General features: G+C 46.6%; 1 protein-coding gene across 1 annotated transcript in view; it reads right to left on the bottom strand.

Moving 5' to 3' along the window:
- The window catches only part of LOC143942446 (cholesterol 24-hydroxylase-like), an 84,341-nt gene that overhangs the window by 13,531 nt on the left and 50,527 nt on the right, over positions 1–20,283 (bottom strand). The window contains exons 9-12 of the mRNA XM_077463744.1: positions 17,572–17,634; positions 15,969–16,041; positions 12,510–12,594; positions 4,540–4,650 (exon numbers count right to left, since the gene is read on the bottom strand). Coding sequence (XP_077319870.1) covers positions 4,540–4,650; positions 12,510–12,594; positions 15,969–16,041; positions 17,572–17,634 — 332 coding nt within the window. The remainder of the gene's footprint in view (positions 1–4,539; positions 4,651–12,509; positions 12,595–15,968; positions 16,042–17,571; positions 17,635–20,283) is intronic.

Here is a 20,283-nt window from a genome sequence, read left to right as displayed (position 1 = left end):
AGCAGGGATGTGCAGGTTTTTGTTTCTCTGCAAATGCACATAGACTGTATTACCAAAAGTATTGGGACACCTGCCTATCATATATATATATATATATATATATATATATATATATATATATATATATACACACACGCGAACTTTAATGGTGTCTAAGTTGGGGTTCAATATTGAGTTGGGCCACCCTGTGCAGCTTTAACTCTTCTGGGAAGGTTGTCCACAAGGTTTAGGAGCGTGTCTATGGGAATGTTTGACCATTCTTCCAGAAGCGCATTTGTAAGGTCAGGCTTTGATGTTGGATGAGAAGGCCTGGCTCGCAGTCTCCGCTCTAATTCATTCGAAAGGTGTTCTATCAAGTTGAGGCAGGGCCGAAACTAAGGGGAACATGCCCCGGGTGACGTATCTAGGACGCCACTGCCCCTACCTGCACTGTAAACTGCTGCTCTAAGGGTGTCATGCAACAGTAGCAGCATCTTCTGTAATGCTTTTCTATAGGATGGCTGGCCAGGAGGAGCGGAGTGATTCAGGGCTAGTGCGCCTGTACGGTCTCCCTCCTATTTGATTCTCTGGTATTTGGCAAACTATGCAGCGGGTGCTGCTTGTCCATTACACTTGAACCAGCGGCAGTGACACCCTAGAGCAGAGGCACATGGTGTGAGTGGCATCCCTGGGGATTGCAGAGGAGGCCCTGTACTGGGGGTGCAGAGGAGGCCTTAGGCTGGAAGGGTGGTGCAGAGGAGGCCCTAGGCTGGAAGGGTGGTGCAGAGGAGGCCCTAGGCTGGAAGGGTGGTGCAGAGGAGGCCCTAGGCTGGAAGGGTGGTGCAGAGGAGGCCCTAGGCTGGAAGGGGGTGCAGAAGAGGCCCTGGACTAGAAAATCGTTGATGTGGCAAAGACCCAGGATTAGCAGAGGGGGCCCTGACTAGGAGGGGAGTGCGGAGGAGGCCCTGGACTAAGAGGGGAGTACACCAGTGGCAGTGCGTTCATAAGGGCACACGGGAGCTGCCCCCTCTCTCCCGCCACCCCCCCTCTAGCACCAATAGATACATGCATTGCATGAATCTATCTATCTATGGCCACCTCCTACTCAGACGCCCAGCCCTTTTTTGGGCAAAGGGCACTTGATTTACAGCGGCTGGGGGGTGGTTTTGAAGCACCTGATTAGAGCCATTGGCTCTAATATGCTTCAAAAAAGGTGTACTCACTCAGCTGTGCTAGAAAAGCGAATGAATATTTGCTTTCCTAACACTAAACCGTCTCTCCGCCAATCAGGTACTCGGGTCTGTTACCCGACGCCTGATACGACAGGCACTGTGATTGGACGCAAGGTGTCCAATCATAGCAGAGGACAGGAAGAGAGGACGGGAGAAGACATTGAGAAGCTGTCCCACGAGACAGGTAAGTGTAGATGGCGGGCCGGCAGGGGGGTACACTGGCAGCAATCTATGGGGCACAGTGGTGGCAATCGATGGGGCACAGTGGCGGCAATCGATGGGGCACAGTGGCGGCAATCGATGGGGCACAGTGAGGCTGCAGTTGATGGGGGGTTTTTTTTCAGAATTTTTCAGTTTGTTTGCGCCCATCCTGGAGCACAGATCAGAGAGCCAGAGATCGACAGTCACCGTCTCTACGCCAATCAGGTACTCGGGTCTGTTACCCGTCGCCTGATACGACAGCAAGGTGTCCAATCATAGCACAGTGGGGGCAATCGATGGGGCACAGTGGCGGCAATTGATGGGGGGTTTTTTTCAGAATTTTTCAGTTTGTTTGCACCCACCCTGGAGCACAGATCAGAGAGCCAGAGATCGACAGTCACCAGCTCTCTACTCAGGGAGCCATGAGAACTGAGTGACCGTCTGTGTTTGATTCTCAGCCTTAGAACTGGCAGGGGACAGATGCAGCATCCCCCTAGGTAAGTATAATTGAAAAAAAAAAAAATCCCCATACTTCTTTTTTTTTTTTTTTTTAATTACCAACATCTCCTCCTTTTTGCAATTTGGTCCACATGATAATTAGGCCTCATTCATTATGGTGCATATGCATCCATGCCCAGCATAATGGCTGCGTGTGAGCATGCATGGTGTTCTGTGTATGCCTGTGCAGGCAGTCCAGTTAATGTCAATTGGAACACAACAGCTGCATGGACATAGTCGAATGTCAAAATCTGACATGCAGATAGGAAGGGACATACATGTATCCGAATGCACAGTGTCTGCATTCGGATTTGTGCACCCACTTCTATAGGTGAAGCTCTCTGGTGGATGCAGATGCAGCATAAAGTGTTTCTACATACAGGACCTGTCTCAGTGCCTGTCTGAATGAGCCCTTAGGGGAATTTATCAAAACAAGAGCAGATAGAATCTGGAACAGCTGTGCATGGCAACTAATCAGCTCGTAGCTTTTATTTTCAAAGCTGAGCAAGCTAAAGCTAGAACCGGATTGGTTGCCATGCACAGCTGTTTAAGATTCTAACTGCACCAGCTGTAATACATTTTATTAAAATGAGTGTACTGAGGATTGTACTGTGTTACATAGGTGACCACAGGTGGTGACATCATTTCCCACCAGCCACTTCCGGTTTTACATGAGTGGATTACCTGGAATTTTGGATTTTATACAATAAATATACAGAATTACGCTTTATAGCTGTTTTTGCCATTTGTACCCATCCCTGGAGGTTCGTTGAGGTCAACACCTTTTGTAGCTGGAGTTAGAGCCTGTGGGATCACAGAGCCCAGCAATCCTAACGTTTTCACAATTCTTAATGAAAATTCTGGGATTTCTGATGGCTCATGAGGACAATGCAAGCCCTAGTGATACAGCCAGTGGGACTACTAAGCTCAGCCACCCTCTCAAAGCGCAATCAACTTCTGTTATGGGAGTCTAGGATCTCTGGTGAGTGAGAGGGCACACAGGGGGAGCACGAATTTTGCACTGATGTTTGTCTTGGCACTTATTGCACATCCGTCAACTAAGTTGACGTTACACGGGAAATCCTACTTGGATTCACAGGAACCTTATATATTTATTTATTCACTGGAATTTATGGACTTTATATATTGTTATTCTATATTTGATATGAGTTTTTATGATTTGGTATATATTATTATAGTATTTGGCAGTGAAAGTTCACTCTGTCTGTTACATACTCGCTTGTGGAACAGTCATTAAAGCATATGACCCTATAAGCCCCTCCCATTGTTGATGCACTCTGACCACACCCATATTTCTGGCGTGGCCCCGCTATATTGCCACATACCCAAAAATTGGTGCCAGATGTGCTAGCTACGCCACTGGGTTGAAGTCAGGACTCGGCGCAGGCCAGTCAAGTTCCTCCACCCAAAACTCGCTCACCCATGTCTTTATGGACCTTGCTTTGTGCACTGGTGCGCAGTCATTTTGGAACAGGAAGGGGCCGTCCCCAAACTGTTTCCACAAAGTTGTTCAAAATGTCTTGGTATGCGGATGCCTTAAGAGTTCCCTTCACTGGAACTAAGGGGCCAAGCTCAACCCCTGAAAAACAACCCCACACCATAATCCCCCCTCCACACAATGGTTTGGACCAGTGCACAAAGCAAAGTCCATAAAGACATGGATGAGAGACTTCGGTGCGGAGGAACTTGACTGGCCTGCGGTTGAGAGGTGGGTTATTACATTAGGGATAATACATCGGCAGTGTTAATTTAGTCGACAAAAATATTTCTGCCTACGAAACAAACACTATTTTAGTTAACTAAAATATGACAACAATTGCCGATGACTAAAACTAAAATGGCATTTTAGTCAAAAGCAGTCAGTCAGTCATCTCGCCCCGCACTTACCCCAGCTAGGTTCTGGGCGGGTGTCTCCTCCTCTGCATCACGGCGGCTTCCACCGTGCATCTCCTCCCTCCTCCTCCTAGGCATCCAATAGGATCGCTTGTCCTTTCAGCTAGTTGGGTGACGGGGATCTCAGGACCAGCATCCTCATTGCATGGAAGGAGGATCAGTGTGAGAATAGTGAATATTCATTCTCTATTCTCACACAACTGGGGTGGATTTGGAGCGCAGTGCTCTGTGCCCGAGCCCACCCTGTTTTGAAGCCTATTAAAGCCTCTGGCTCAAATTGTGTGCTTCAAAAAAAAATAAAAAAACCGTCCATTGTAATCCATGCGTCCGGCGCCCTGGATGTAGATCAGGGGCCGGATGCATGGATGGGGGGGGGGGTGCCCCCCTAATTGATGGGGCGACACTGGTCAAAAGTCCATGAGTAAAACTAGGTTGACATTTGACATCAAAATTAACACTGTACATCGGAGGGGAGGGTTGCCTCTATGTGAGCACACCATGCTTCCTATATCTAGCTGGAGATGTGTTTTAGTGTGTTGAAGTATATAATTAGCAGAAAATAAAGTGCAGAAGGAGCCCTGATATTTTGCAGTGCTGGATGTATAAAGGGCCTCTGCTGGGCTTCATGTATGAGGGGCTAAAGTTCTACAGCAGCCAGTCTCTACAGAGAGTTCTTCCTACATCCACTGGTTACCAACGTCCTGGTTATACTCACCATTATCGGTACTCCACCTGGAATGCGGATTCCAGCGATCTCTGCGTCATTTTTGATGTAACGGGATGTTCCTGGACCCGGCGGGTAAAGACGCAGAGATTCTTTCAGAACCTAAAAAAGACGAGACACAGTTCACGTAAGTCTCTCCTCCACCACACTCGCACACTATTGTTATAATTATATAGCTTTGACATATACCGCAGTGCTGCACATGTCCCGCGATTGTGGCCGCATCCATCTTCACCCCTCTTCCTTCCGGGGATGTGGACTCTGGCTCTGTGACTGGTCGGAGTCCCGTGGCATCACTCCCACGCATGTGCATGGGAGCCGCCGGTCATAGCGCAGGCCCTTCAGAAACAGAACGATCGTGACCTTTCTTCAGTGCACATGAGAAGCTCACAGTGTGCAGTGAAAGCAGAGGAAGCCATTTCAGTTGAGGAGAGGAGCCGGTACAACTGTGCAAATTTTATTTTGTATAGAATATTTTTATATAATATATTCTGTTGAGTGTATCTATAAACTGATGAATTTTAATGCATCGTCATCGTACAATGCAAATGTAACCAATTCAAAATATTTATTTATGTGGATTTGCTATCAATTGATTATTGTGGGTTCTGATTAGACATGTGCACCGTCAATAAATTCGTTTTGTATCGTTCTGTTACATTTCGTTTTAGTCATTAATTTGTATTTTGTAATTCGTGTCCGAAATTCAATTTGGATTCGTATGAAATGCAAATTTTCGTTAGGTTCGTTAACGTTTCGTAACAATTACGAACGTTCGTTATGATGAATTTGAGAAGCAAAAAGGACCTCTCTCAATATGGCAGTCATCGACTCATTATGAGGGGCCCCCACCATCCCTGTGCTGTGCTGACTTCCTGGGTTTTTAACTTCATCATAACGAATAATCGTAATAATTATTTTGTCCGATTCTGAACCTCCCATCGACTACCAGTCTCCCACTCCCATATTAAAAAAGGTCATTTTCCCAACCCTTACTCAGCAGCAGAAGAAAACCTCTGATTGGTCAACAAAACACCAGTCGCGTTTCCGTTGTAACGGAATTTGGATCCGAAATTCGTCAACGAAATTTTGTATTTCGTATACAATTTGGAAGCATAGAAATTCGTATTTCGGATGCTTCCGAATGTACACATTTTCAGAAATTTTTGATTCATTCTAAACAAACCGCACAAGGCACTTCTGATTGAATTATTCCTCGCAGCTTGAGAAGCCTTGATTAAAATTATTTTCTGAAAGTGAGCCTTGAACAGCTCGTGGAGTGCAGCGTGGAAGGGATGACGTTGATGGTGGTGCGGGGGATGGTCAGGGATCTCCAAACTACGGCCCCCCAGCTTTTGCAGAACTACACGACCCATGGGGCATTGTAAAACTCTGACATTCACAGACATGACTAGGCATGATGGGAATTGTAGTTCCTGAACAAATGGAGGGCCGTAATTTGGAGACCCCTGATCTATGTGGACAACTTTTCCCCCGGATGACTACATGCTTAGATGTGCCTCTTTTAACCACTTGACCACTGGGCACTTAAACACCCTTAATAACCAGACCAATTTTCAGCTTTCGGTGCTCTCACATTTTGACATTCAACACTGGACCTATATGAAATTGTTGTCCTTTTTTTCACACAAATGGAGCTTTCTTTTGGTGGTATTTAATCACCGCTCGGTTTTTTATTTTTTGTGCTATAAAAGAAAAAATAAAGAAAAATTCATTTTTTTACAGAATTTTCTGTGTTTCTGTTATAAAATTTAGCAGATTAGTAATTTTTTCTTCATACGTTTTGGCCAAAATTTATACTACTACATATCTTTGGTAAAATTAAGTACAAATTGGTGGATATTATTTGGTCTTTGTGAAAGTTATAGAGTCCACAAGCAGGGGCGTAACTAGAAATCACAGGGCCCCATAGCAAAATGTTGTATGGGCCCCCCCCCCCCATCCAGATTCTAGTCTCGGGAGGGGCACTGATAGAAAATACTTTTATGGGGGGCAATTTATTGGGGTAATGGCTGATGTTGGCGCTTCAATTATCACGGCACCATTTGTGTTATGGTGTAAGGATGATTGAAACACATTATTTCTATTAATACATTGTTATAGAAAATTAAATAGTTCAACTCATCATAATGCAGAATCAGTGGGAGCCCCAAGTGTGTCACCTGCCACCAGATACAGATTGTCACTTGTCACAAGTTGCAGATTGTCCACCTGCCACCCATTGCGGATTGTCCACTTGTCACGTCACCTGTCACACATTGCAAATCGTTCACTTTCCACGTCACCTGCCACCCATTGTGGATTGTCCACTTGCCACGTGACCTGCCACACATTGCGGATTGTCCACTTGCCACGTGACCTGCTACACATTGCGGATTGTCCACTTGCCACATGACCTGCCACCCATTGTGGATTGTCCACTTGCCACATCACCTGCCACTCATTTCAGATTGTCCACTTGCCACAAGTTGCAGATTGTCACTTGCCACACATTGCAAATTGTCCACTTGCCATGTCACCTGCCACCCATTGTGGATTGTCCATTTGCCACGTCACCTGCCACCCACTGCGGATTGTCCATTTGCCACATCACCTGCCACCCATTGCGGTTTGTCCACTTGCCACGTGACCTGCCACACATTGCGGATCGTCCACTTGCTACGTGACCTGTCACACATTGCGGATTGTCCACTTGCCACGCCACCTGACACCCATTGTGGATTGTCCACTTGCCACGTCACCTGCCACACATTGCGGATTGTCCACTTGCCATGTCACCTGCCACCCATTGCGGATTGTCCATTTGCCACGTCACCTGCCACAAGTTTCAGATTGTCCACTTGCCACGTCACCTGCCACACATTGCAGATTGTCCACTTGCCACATCACCTGCCACAAATTGCGGATTGTCACTTTCCTGCTAAGGTGGGGAATGGGATTGTCACTCTGTTTGCCAGTCTGAGTCAGGCAGCAGAGAGATGATGTAAACTCTCTGCTGCCTGCACAGTGAGTGAGGGCGGAGCTGGCAGTTTGCAGGGCGGGCGGGCGGTGGGAGAGGATGTCATCTCTCTGCCCTGCCACCCGCTGATTGGCCACCCACTAAGCCTCCCCACTGGCAGCTTCCCCGACAACCCCCCGCCGCCGCCGAGTCACCTGGCTGTGTCCACTCATACAGTCAGTGTGACTGTACGAGCACCGTGCGGACAGGCAGCTCGGCGGCTCACCCGCCGTCCGTTTACCGGGCCCTCCTCAGCTGCGGGCCCCATAGCGACCGCACGGGTCGCTATGGCGGTAGTTCCGCCACTGTCCACAAGCTATGGTGCCAATATCTGAAAATTGATCACACCTGAAGTACTGGCGGCCTATTTCAATTCTTGAGACCCTAACATGCCAGAAAAGTACAAATACCCCCCAAATGACCCCTTTTTGGAAAGAAGACATTCCAAGGTATTTATTAAGAGGCATGATGAGTTTTTTAAAGTTGTAATTTTTTCCCACAATTCTTTGCAAAATCAAGATTTTTTTTTACTTTTTTTTTTTTTCACAAAATTGCCATTATCAGTTTATTTCTCACACACAGCATATGCATACCACAAATTACACCCCAAAACACATTCTGCTATTACTCCCGAGTACGGCGATACCACATGTGTGAGACTTACACAGTGTGGCCACATACAGAGGCCCAACATGCAGGGAGCGACATCAGGCGTTCTGGAGCACCCAGGACAATTCTAACATTTCTCTCCTACATGTAAAAATCATCATTTATTTGCTAGAAAATTACATAGAACCCCAAAACATTATATATGTTTTTTTAGCAAACACCCTAGAGAATACAATGGTGGTCATTGCAACTTTTTATCTCGCACGGTATTTGCGCAGCAATTTTTTGAATGCTTTTTTTAGAAAAAAAACAGTTTTGTGCTTAAAAAAAAAAAAAAAAAAAAAAACTGTAAACTTAGCCCAATGTTTGCATAATGTGAAAGATGAAGTTACACTGAGTAAATAGATACCTAACATGTCACTCTTCAAAATTGTACACGCTCGTGGAATGGCGCCAAACGTCGCTACTTAAAAATCCCCAAAGGCGACGATTTAATTTTTTTTTACTGGTTATAGGTTTTGAGTTACAGAGGAAGTCTAGGGCTAGAAATATTGCTCTCGCTCTAACGTTCGCAGCGATACCTCACATGTGTGGTTTGAACACCGTTTTCATATGTGGGCGGGACTTACGTATGCGTTCGCTTCTGCATGCGAGCACATGGGGACAGGGGCGCTTTAAAAAAAAAATTTTTTTTTTTTATTGTTCATTTTACTTTATTTATTTTAGTTTGACATTTTTTTACCCAAAAATGAATTTTTTGATCACTTTTATTCCTATTACAAGGAATGTAAACATCCCTTGTAATAGGAATATGGCATGACAGGTCCTCTTTACAGTGAGATATGGGGTCAATAAGACCCCGCATCTCACCTCTAAGCTGGGAAGTCTGAAAGAAAAAAAAAAAAAAAAGATTCTGGCTTTGATCGCATTGGCGAGTCGGTAGAAGCACCGGAGGGGGGTGTCTATGGCTGGGTATTGCAGGGTATCACCGAGTATGGCTGGGTATCTCAGAGTATGGCGTTGCAGAGTATTGCGTTGCAGAGCATTGCAGGGTATTGGCGGGTGTTACAGAGCATTGCAGAGTGTTGCAGGGTATTGGCGGGTGTTACAGAGCATTGCAGAGTGTTGCAGGGTATTGGCGGGTGTTGCAGAGCATTGCAGAGTGTTGCAGGGTATTGGTGGGTGTTGCCGAGTGTTTTGCCGAGTGTTTTGCCGAGTGTTTTGCCGAGTGTTTTGCAGAGTTTTTTGCCGAGTTTTTTGCCGAGTGTTTTGCCGAGTGTTTTGCAGAGTGTTTTGCAGAGTGTTTTGCAGAGTGTTTCAGGGTATTAGCTGGCATTGCAGAGTATTAGCTGGCATTGCAGAGTATTAGCTGGCATTGCAGAGTATTAGCTGGCATTGCAGAGTATTGCAGAGTATTAGCTGGCATTGCAGAGTATTGCAGAGTATTGGCAGGGAATTGAGGGGTTCATTTTCGGTGAGCAGCAATGTGGGCACTGCAGATGCAGCCCATAGCGCTGCTGACACCGATCTCTTCCCCCTCCGCTGTACCGATCCGTACAGAGAGGGAGAGGGAGGAACCGGCGTCATGTTTGTTTACAAGTGATCACTCCGTCATTTGACGGAGCGATCACGTGGTAAACGGCCGCAATGAGCGGCCGTTTACCGTGATCCGTGATGCGCCGGTTCCTGTGGACCCGGCGGTCACGGATGCTCTCGAGTGCGCGCCCCAGGGGGGCGCGCGAGAGCGGAATTCTGGGAGGACGTCATATGACGTCCTCCCAGAGTTAAACAACCGCCCTGTAGCCGTCATTCGGCTATGGGCCGGTTGTTAAGCGGTTAATCATCAACCATGCAAGTTGCTAAATGTTGTACCTTCATTAAATGTAACCATAATTGATACACTTAGAGGCGTCTCTCTTCTCTTTTATACTCAGTTGTGACATGACGCTACTTGTATATCAAGACATCGCTTGTATGTCAAGTCAAAATTTATTTAAAAATTTTGCTTGTCTTGCAAAATGTTCTCAAACCAAGGTTTTACTGTATATCACTTTTTATGTTTATTTAGCCTGACTGATGATTGCATTTTGTTATGCTTTATTTTTAGGTTGATACATTTGTAAAAATGTATTTTTTCACACTTTATTGTTGGATCTTAAAGTGGAGTTCCACCCAAAACTTCCACTTATACGCTTCCTCCAGTGCCACATTTGGCACCTTTCAGGGTGGGTGGCAGGGGGACCCGTTTTTGACAGGCCCACTTCCGGAGACAGGGTCACAGCCTGATCTCCCAGAAGTTCAGCCCCCCCCTCCTCCTGCCCCCACCGCCGGGCCAATTAAAAAAAAAGTCAAGCTTTGTGCATGCAGAGTAGGGACCCAGCTGTAAAGTCAAAAGGTTGCCGGTGTCCTATCATATACTGTCCCCCATCGGATAGTGTCCGCTGCGTACTGCGCATGCACAGTACACAGCACACACAGATTCCAAAAATACCCGAAGATGAACGGCGCCTGCGCCATGAGTCCAGGTTCTATCCCCACCATCCAAGTGGACATAGAGTTGGAATATAAAAGAGCTGAGTGCAGCGAGGCCGAGCCCGAAGCGTGGCGAGCGAAGCGAGCCCGTGAGGGGCCCTCTAATTTTCCCAACCCTATGTCCGCTTGGATAGTGGGGCTACCACCTCCACTCATGGCGCAGGCGCCGTTCATCTTCGGGGCGGACACTATATGATGGCAGGACACTATCTGCCAGAAAACCGGGTTTCCTTACCAGAAATGGCGGCGGCAACACCCGGGAGTCAATCTGAAGATTGGCAGGGGGTGCTGAGATTGCTGGCTCCCTGGCCAGGTAAGTGCACTAATATTTTTACTTTTCATTTTTTTTCACCCAGGCTGGACCTCCTCTTTAACCACTTCCCGCCCGGCCTATAGCAGATTGAGGGCCAGGCGGTGGTTCCGTTATCCTGACTGGGCGTCATATGACAGCCGCTGCACGCCCGATGCAGTGTTTCAGTCTGACAGATGCGAGTAGAGGAGAGCCCTCCTGACAGGGGGGTCTGCGCTGATTGTTTATCAGCGCAGCCCCCTCCCCCGATGCCCACACTAGACCACCAGGGAAGCCCCCAACATGTGGATGGCCAGGTACATCCCCCATGGCCATCCACATGTGCCCAATGTTCCCTGTCTGTGCCAATCAGTGCCCACAAATGGGCACTGACTGGCACCTCTAAGACATTAGAATAATGTCAATCAGTGCTTCCCATCAGTGCCACCAATCAGTGCCCATTGATGCCACCTCATCTGTGCCACCTCATCAGTGCCTATCAATGCAGCCATATCCGTGCCCGTCATTGAAGAAGAAAACTTACTTATTTACAAAAAAAATTAACAGACGTAAAGAAAAACTCTTTTTTTTTATTTGTTGCGCAAAAAGAAAAAAATCGCACAGGTGATCAAATTCCACCAAAAGAAAGCTCTATTTGTGGGAACAAAATGATAAAAATATTGTTTGGGTACAGTGTAACATGACCGCGCAATTGTCATTCAGATTGAGACAGCTCTGAAAGCTGAAAATTGTCTTGGGCGGGAAGGTGCCTAAGTGCCCGGTATTGAAGTGGTTAAAATAGCAGACAGTGCAATCCTTTTAATCTATTTCTTATCCTACATTTGGAATTTTAAACATGCGGCAGTCTGTTTTTTTTTTTTTAATGCAAGCCTAAAAGGGAGGGCTGGAGGTCAGATTTAACATTATCTTGGTCTATCATTTAAAGAGGTTGTAAACCGCCCTATGTAAGTTGTACCTATAGGTAAGCATAGAATAAGCATTATCTATAGGTACTGTAAATATCTCCTAAACGGCGCACGGTAAATTACGGTATACTGGCAGATGTCCCTGGAGCATGTGCTGTGAAGGAATGGCAGCCTGTAGCGTTTCTTCAGGAGTGAGTGCCGCGACGTCATGTGGCTCCAGCCAGTCACACAGCCGGAGTCCGTGGCCCCCGGAAGGAAGAGAGGCAAAGATGGATGCGGCCTCCAACGGGGACGATGCAGGCTCTGTTTGCAGGTAAGTGTCACAGAATGTGCTAGTATGCGATGCATACTAGCACATTATGCCTTTACTTTGCAGGGATTTATTTTTATTTTTTTACGAGCAGAGTCTACTTCCCCTTTAAAATGAGCCCAGAACTTAACCTGCCCCCCTTCCACCTATATGCTAACCCTTGAAATCTGAGCTCAGAATGCTGAGAGTCCGATATCTATCCCACACCAACATCTGCACCAAAATTTTAGAGATGGATTTCCTGCGCCCGTCCCCTGTATCGGCTGAGGCTCCTACCTGTGTCGTGTAGCTGAGGTTTGAGATGTCTTCAAAGCTGATTTCACGTTTAAAGCCGATGATGTCATCAATTTCTTCCCGCAGCCTGAAAACACCAGTATGTTGTGAGAATCAGGTAACTCGAGATGGGAGCCCCAACGGTGCAACAGTTCCCCAAAACATTGTGCAAATTTGCCACTTTACAACCCATATCAACAATGTATACAGCTTCACCTACTCCGCTAAATACAGCATTGTCCGTCACTTCAGAATATTGTGCGAGTCTGTGAGAATCAGATGATCTGAGACTCACATATTCAGGAGAGTCCGTCATATATGTGACCGTTGCAGTGGCGGCCCGTCCATTAGGGGCGCCGCCAAAATCCCTGCATTGAGCCGGACGCATGGATTCCAATAGGGTATTTTTTTTTTTACGCACGTGATTACAGCCAGAGGCCCTAATAGATTTTAAAAAAAGGGTGGGCGCAGAGCACTGCGCGGAGCCCTCCCAGTTGTGTGGCAATAGCAAATTAATTTTCATTATTGTCTTCCTGATTGTCCTCCCAGGCAATCAGGAAGCCGGTCCTGAGACCTGATTGGCCAGGGTGGTGTAGGACTTTGGTCGGGAGCAGAAGCAACGCCTGCCTCTTCCCAGGAGTCTGCAAGCTGAAGTATCGGCCTCCTACGGTGAGGCCACTGATTGTCACTCTTCTTCTCCCATGGGTGGGAGGTCAGGTTTGTTTGCCACCCCACAAAATTCTGAGCACCGGACAGTAAAGCCTCGTGCACACGGTCCGATTTTCCGCAGACAAAACCTCAGACTTTTCTCCGAAGGCGTGTGCCTGGATTTTGTCTTGCATACAAATGGCAAGGAATTGTCGGCCAACAAACACAAACATAGTGACATACTGCGTGGTTTTTTGGGCCATCCTTTGGGATCCTTCTGCTAATTTCATGTTAGTAGAAGTTTGGCGAGTGTTGATTCGCGCTTTTCAGTTTTTTTCTGAATGGCCGTTCGTCAACCAGACATGTTGCGGAATCGTCAGGGATAACGCGTTATTTATTATTGGTCTTGGAATTATTGGTTTGACCCAAGTCCAGTCCAGGAACAGGAGGAGGAGGAGCTCTTGGACCAAAAATTGGTTGCTTTATTAATTGTGACCAATTATGTCATATGCCTTTGCTGCGGGAGATCCAGGAGAATAATCCAGATGATTTCTGGCATTATCTCTGGATGAAGGACCCCTGCTTTCACCAACTTTTGGCATTGGTGACCCCCTATATTAAGAAGCAGGGCACATGCATAAGGCTTTTATTTTTTGGCTGAATAATGATTTCATTTGTTATATTTTCTGGATGCATAGAATGCACTTTTTTGTCAAGTTCTACTGGCAGATAGCATGTCTAATTTTATTTAATGCACAAAATTGTGTAGAATAATATTTGCAAATGTGTTTTACTTCAAATTACTCTCGATCTGCACCCTCTTCACTCTCTGCTGTGTGCACCCCCAAATACACCACCATATACCTTCCGCTTGAGTCACAGGAATTATTTTCCGATCCATCACAAGACATTTCCGATGCGCAGCCATTCTTGCCATTGGATCAGGAAGAGGAGGTAGCAACAACTGCCACTCAGCAGTCTGACGACAGTACCCAGATCAGCCCAAGGAGGAGGTTGGTCCCCGCTGTTGCTGCCTACTCCGAGGTCTCTAATTATAGCGGTGGGGAAGGTGACGTCAATGATGACGTGTCTAGTGAGGTCACGTGGGTGCCCACAAGAGAGGAAGAGGAGGGGAGTTCAGAGGGAGGTATAGATAGGGAGGAGAAGCAGGCGGAACTTAGATTGCACAGGAGGGACAAAGCAGACTGCAAATGTATCAGGAGCGAGGCATCAACCATGTACGGTCACATCTGGCGCTGCCAGGACGCCGGCACATGGCTCCGCAGTGTGGGCTTTTTTTAACGTGTCCGCTGCTGACAATAGTGTTGCCATCTGCAATCTTTGCACTCAACGCATAAGTCGCGGTAAGCCCAACACTCACCTAGGGACGACCACCTTAAGAAGGCACATGAGCAGCCATCACCGAGCCCAGTGGGAGCAACGGAACCCACAAAGCCACACTCCAGGCTCTCACCGTCCAGCCTCATCTTCTACTTCTCCTTCTCCTCACAATTGTCCTCTACTCCACCTTCCATCATGCCGTCCTCACGTTTTTATGCATGGCACGTGCGTAATTTTGTCCTGTTTCAATGTGCTAAGCAGATTGGCACCGTTGTCACACACCACTTTACCAACTGTCAAATTGAGCAGTGTTAGCCACTGATCTGCCTGTGAATGCAAAGCTGAAATGAGTGCAGGGCCAGTGTGGCTCTTGGCTTCCAGGCACAACAGACGCAGCACAGCATGGCAACGTCTCACCTGGCATGTCGAATAGATTCTGGGGATCTTGGGTGGTGCGGTGGAAGAGACGCTAGCAGCGGAAAAGGAGGAGTCAGCCGAGGAGGAGAGGGAGGAGAATGGAGTAGGAGGAGGAGGAGAAGAAGAGGCAGGCCTGTATGCAATCTGTGGCGGTAAAACCAAATCTACACGGGTGCCACGGGTTACATGCTTGACGGCCAGGACCAGTCAAGTCAATGGGGTCCGCCACGAACTTTGCGGTTTGCAAACTTTTGGCCACGTTCGTGGTTCGCGTTACGTCCTGTCGGAAGTTTGTCCATCACTAGTGGTAACTTGCACAAATATAAAAAAAAAAAAGCATAATAAATATAATTCCTGATATCACTAGAAAGAAAAAGCCTTTGAAAATTTGTTTGCAATGACTCCATCAATATCACCAGCAAAACAGCTTCATTATTATCCCACTAAAGAAGAAGAAAATTGTGCGCTGCATTAGGAGATTTTGTAATTTGCCACGTCACGAATGTTAATTCTCCATTACGAACACTAGTTTACAAGACCACTCGATTCCGCCTTGTCCTTGCTTCTGAGCATGCGTGTTTGTACTTTGGACTTTTGTCCGACGGACTTGTGTACACACAATCGGAAAATCCGACAACACACATTTGTCTGGGGAAAGTTTTAAAACCTGCCACCCAACATTTGTTCATGGAAAATCCGACAGCAATTGTCCGATAGAGCGTACACAAGGTCGAATGAAAAATCGCCTTCAGTGTGAAAGGGTTCTTAGGGGGAAGAAGCAAGCAGAGGTGCAGGACTTTATGGAAAATGCACATCCCTGGCTAGAGAATGGTGTCCATTTTTCTCTTCTGCATATTGATACAAAAGGATCAGCATGAAAGCCAGATGCCAATGTATTTTTCAGGAGGACAACAGCAATGTTTGTTTGTCACATAACAAAAGGACACCTGGGCCAAGAGAAATACAAATATCTGCCATCGGCTGGAATATAACACAAAAACAACTGCAGAACCATATTGCTTACATTGATGTGATCAGCTTGGTAGCAGGACTCACCTCTGTGTTATCTCTGGTTGTCTGCTCAGCTCCATCACAGTGAAGGACAGCTGGTTGGCCGTGGTCTCTTGGCCTGTGTGTAAGATATACAAATCTCTGATTATTACACATTATAGGAGGAGGTCAGTTCCTGAGAAATACGCTATATTGTCAAAAGTATTGGGACACCTGTGTGACAGACCTGGCAGTGGCTTTTGGAGAGGACTGAATGCTAGCCTCTTGCATTCCGATTATGGGCCATGGATTTTAAGGGAACAATACTCTTTGCAAGGTGTATGCCTGGGGACCTTGAAGTAATGTTACTTTGGATTCTGGTCCATGTCCCCCCAAAACACACAGACTCTGGGAACCCTGTATATGCCATATTATAATGACAGCTTCATAATGTTGAGGCTCATAGAAGGTGCTGATGTCATCAATTCCAGCCACCTGTCTGTTGTCTGCTAGAATGTGTTTATTGTAAATAAGTATAGTATGGAATCTAAGAGTCATTAGATCCCCATTGTTGTTTGTGTTAATTAACTCTGCTATTGTGTGAAGGAGTTCTGTGTTAATTTGTGATAATGTTGATTGTGGCTTCTGAGTTACAAGACGGCAAGTCTAGCCTAAAAGGTCATGTCTCTGAGTCATCTAGGCTGTCTAAAGGGATTAGTTAATTAGGTTTCTGATCACAGGTATATTGTCAGAGTAATAAGCAGGAGGTATGCATCTCCCTCTTTTACTGTAGAAGACTTGTACTCTTTTCAATAAAGTCAGATTCCTGCTTGACCCTCAACACAGAGCCTCGTCTCGTACTTGGGGGAGAATTATTCGTATGGGGTTCTTTTTCGTCTTATTGGAGCGTTCAGTAGCTGCCTTTGTGTACTGGAATGGAATGTCCTCAATGACTTTTACCCCCTTTCATACACTGGGTGTCGTTACAGCCTTTACATGCACATGAACTTTAATGGCATCCCAGTCTTAGTCCATAGGGTTCAATATTGAGTTGGCCCACCCTTTGCAGCTATAACAGCTTCAACTCTTCTGGGAAGGCTGTCCACAAGGTTTAGGAGTGTGTCTATGGGAATGTTTGACTGTTCTTCCAGAAGCGCATTTGTCAGCTCAGGCACTGATGTTGGACGAGAAGGCCTGGCTTGCAGTCTCCAATCTAATTTATCCCAAAGGTGATCTATCGGGTTGAGGTAACGTAAAATCCATAAATTTCAGATAAATTCGTATTAGTTACGTACACCAACAGCTAAATTTGAAAGGAAATTCCAACACCTATAATTTAATACTTAATCAGATTTTCGAGTTTTCGAATTTACGAAAAATTCATTAAACAGGTTTTGTCGAAATTCGTTAAAAAAACAAAAAAAACAAAACAAAAGGAATTCAGAACTAAACGAATTGCACATGTCTAGAATCTCATTTATCAATGTCTGAAATAAGAATTGATCTGCTCACACCAACGACTAAAACTGGTTCTTCCAAGGTCTCACCCATACTAGAAAAGAAACGACAAAGGCAGACAACACAAGGACGGCATTTCATAGTGATAAATGAGGCTCTCTGTATACTAGAATGGTATGAGGCAGATTGGCTTACACCTTCCTCTACTTACCGGCAATGAAGAATGTGATGAAATTGTCCAGCATTAACTCATCATCTAGGCCCTCCTCCTGCTCTGAATACAAAGGAGAAGATGAAGACGTTACACAACCCATCATATCATATAAAGGCTGCATTCAGAATACAGAGAATTCTTCCTACCAATGATGGTTTTTATATAAACTAACCAGATTTAACCCCTTGCCCTCCAGAAGGTTTACCCCCTTCATAACCAGGCCTTCTTTTGCACCATGTTACTTTGTCCACTTAACCACTTGCCAACCAGCCACCGCAGTTGTACTGCAGCAGAATGGCACAGCTGGGTGAATTGACATTATGTAATGTCGCATCGCCTTGTGGCCACTAGGGGTGTGTGCCCCCTGCTCGCCCATGGAGCCGATGCGAGTGCCTGGTGTAGGCGATCACCGCCGGGCTCCCACATTCTCTCGGGCACACAGAGAACTGGTATCTATGTGTGTAAACACAAACTTACCGGTTCTCTGAGGGGAGAAGTGACAGATCGTCTGGCATCTCTAATGGGCACTGATTGGTGGCACTTGTGGGCAGTGGTGGGCACTGATTGCTTCCACTGGTGGGCAATGAATTGTAATCAGGGCACTGATGATCAGAGTCCTAGCATACCTAGCTATCCCCTGTGAGGAGATGCCTCTGATCGGCTCTCCTCTCTTCACACCCTGTCAGTGTGAGGCGAGGAGCACCGATTACCGGCATCTCAGTGTTTACATGTGACCGGCTGTGAATTGTTCTCCCATATAGAGGAGTATAGCTCCCATGGTTCAAAGAAGCAGGATCTCCTAGTCTATGGATAGTGTAGGACCCACTAATCATGGGGTACTTTGTCGCAGTAAGTGGGCTTAAGCACCGTATAGCAATATGGTGTGACCAAATCCCCATATTTTTTGATAATGTTTTTTGAAAATGTCTAGGTATTTTTAAAAAGCCTTGCTGGAGGTAAATGTTAGTTTTGCATGTGTGTGCTGTAATATTTTTGTTCGGCTGTGAATTGGACTCAACCGATCACATGGTTAAAGAGCCAAATTGCAATTTATGATGGAAAATAAGTATTTTGTCAATATCAAAAGTTAATCTCAATACTTTGTTATATATCCTTTGTTGTCAATGACAGAGGTCAAACGTTTTCTGTAAGTCTTCACAAGGTTGCCACACACTGTTGCTGGCATGTCGGCCCATTCCTCCATGCAGATCTCCTCTAGAGCAGTGATGTTTTGGGGCTGTCGCTGGACAACATGGACTTTCAACTCCCTCCAAAGGTTTTCTATGGGGTTGAGATCTGGAGACTGGCTAGGCTACTCCAGGACCTTGAAATGCGTATTACGAAGCAACTCCTTCGTTGCCTGGGCGGTTTGTTTGGGATCATTGTCTTGCTGAAAGACTGAGCCACGTTTCATCTTCAATGCCCTTGCTGATGGGAGGAGGTTTGCACTCAAAATCTTACGATAGATGGCCCGATTCATTCTTTCATGTACACGGATCAGTCGTCCGGTTCCCTTTGCAGAGAAACAGCCCCACCCCCAGTTGCCACCCCCATGCTTCACAGTAGGTATGGTGTTCCTTGGTTGCAAGTCAGCATTCTCTCTCCTCCTGTGTTTCTACCAAACAGTTCTACTTTGGTTTCATCTGACCATATGACATTCTCCCAATCCTCTTCTGGATCATCCAAATGCTCTCTAGCAAACCTCAGATGGGCCCGCACATGTACTGGCTTAAGCAGGGGGACAAGCCTGGCACTGCAGGATCTGAGTCCCTGGAGGCGTAGTGTTTCTGATGGTAGCCTCTGTTACGTTGGTCCCAGCTCTCTGCGGGTCTTTCACTAGGCCCCCCCCCCCCCCCCCCCGTGTGGTTCTGGGATTTTTGCTCACCGTTCTTGTGATCATTTTGACCCCATGGGGTGAGACCTTGCGTGGAGCCCCAGATCGAGGGAGATTATCAGCAGTCTTGTATGACTTCCATTTTCTAATTATTGCTCCCAGAGTTGATTTCTTCACACCAAGCTGCTTGCCTATTGCAGATTCAGTCTTCCCAGCCTGGTACAGATCTACAATTTTGTTTCTGGTGTCCATAGAAATCTCTTTGGTCTTCACCATAGTGGAGTTTGGAGTGCGACTGTTTGAACTTGTTATCAGTATAAAAGACACCTGTCCACAACCTCAAACAGGTGCCATGAATACAGGTAATGAGTGGAGGACAGATGAGCCTCTTAACCCCTTCCTGCCGAGCGTACGCAGATGTGCATACTCGGCTTCCGGGGGGGGGGGGGGGGGGGGTATACCGGGATGATGCCCACACCTGCAGGCATCATCCCGGTATCGTTTTTTACAGCGGGTTATTGGCTATCCAGCCATAACAACCGAAGCGGCTGAAAGCCGCTCGGCTGTTATGCCGGAGGAGCGGGAGGGGACGCCCCCCCCCCCCACCCGCCGCTGTTACCGTTGCTCCCGTTCAAATCGGGAGCACCGATTCACGGTCCGATGCCTCCGACTGCTGGGGAGGAACTGTAACGAAGCCGTAATCGGCTTAATTCCAGTCTCCTAATAGTAAACCTCGTAGTAAATAGTCATGACGTGCCCTTCCCGTTTAGTCGGCTGCCAATGGGGCCGGTTTTAAAAAAAATATACAGTATTCAGAATCGCAGTTTTCGGCAATCTGAATACTTTGAAGTGTAAAGGAGGGGTGGGGGGTCTTT

This window comes from Lithobates pipiens, unplaced genomic scaffold (assembly GCF_037356315.1).
Source record: "Lithobates pipiens isolate NorthernLeopardFrog02 unplaced genomic scaffold, aLitPip1_a1.2 Scaffold_30, whole genome shotgun sequence".
Taxonomy (NCBI): Eukaryota; Metazoa; Chordata; class Amphibia; order Anura; family Ranidae; genus Lithobates; species Lithobates pipiens.
This window is presented reverse-complemented; position numbering and strand designations above follow the sequence as displayed.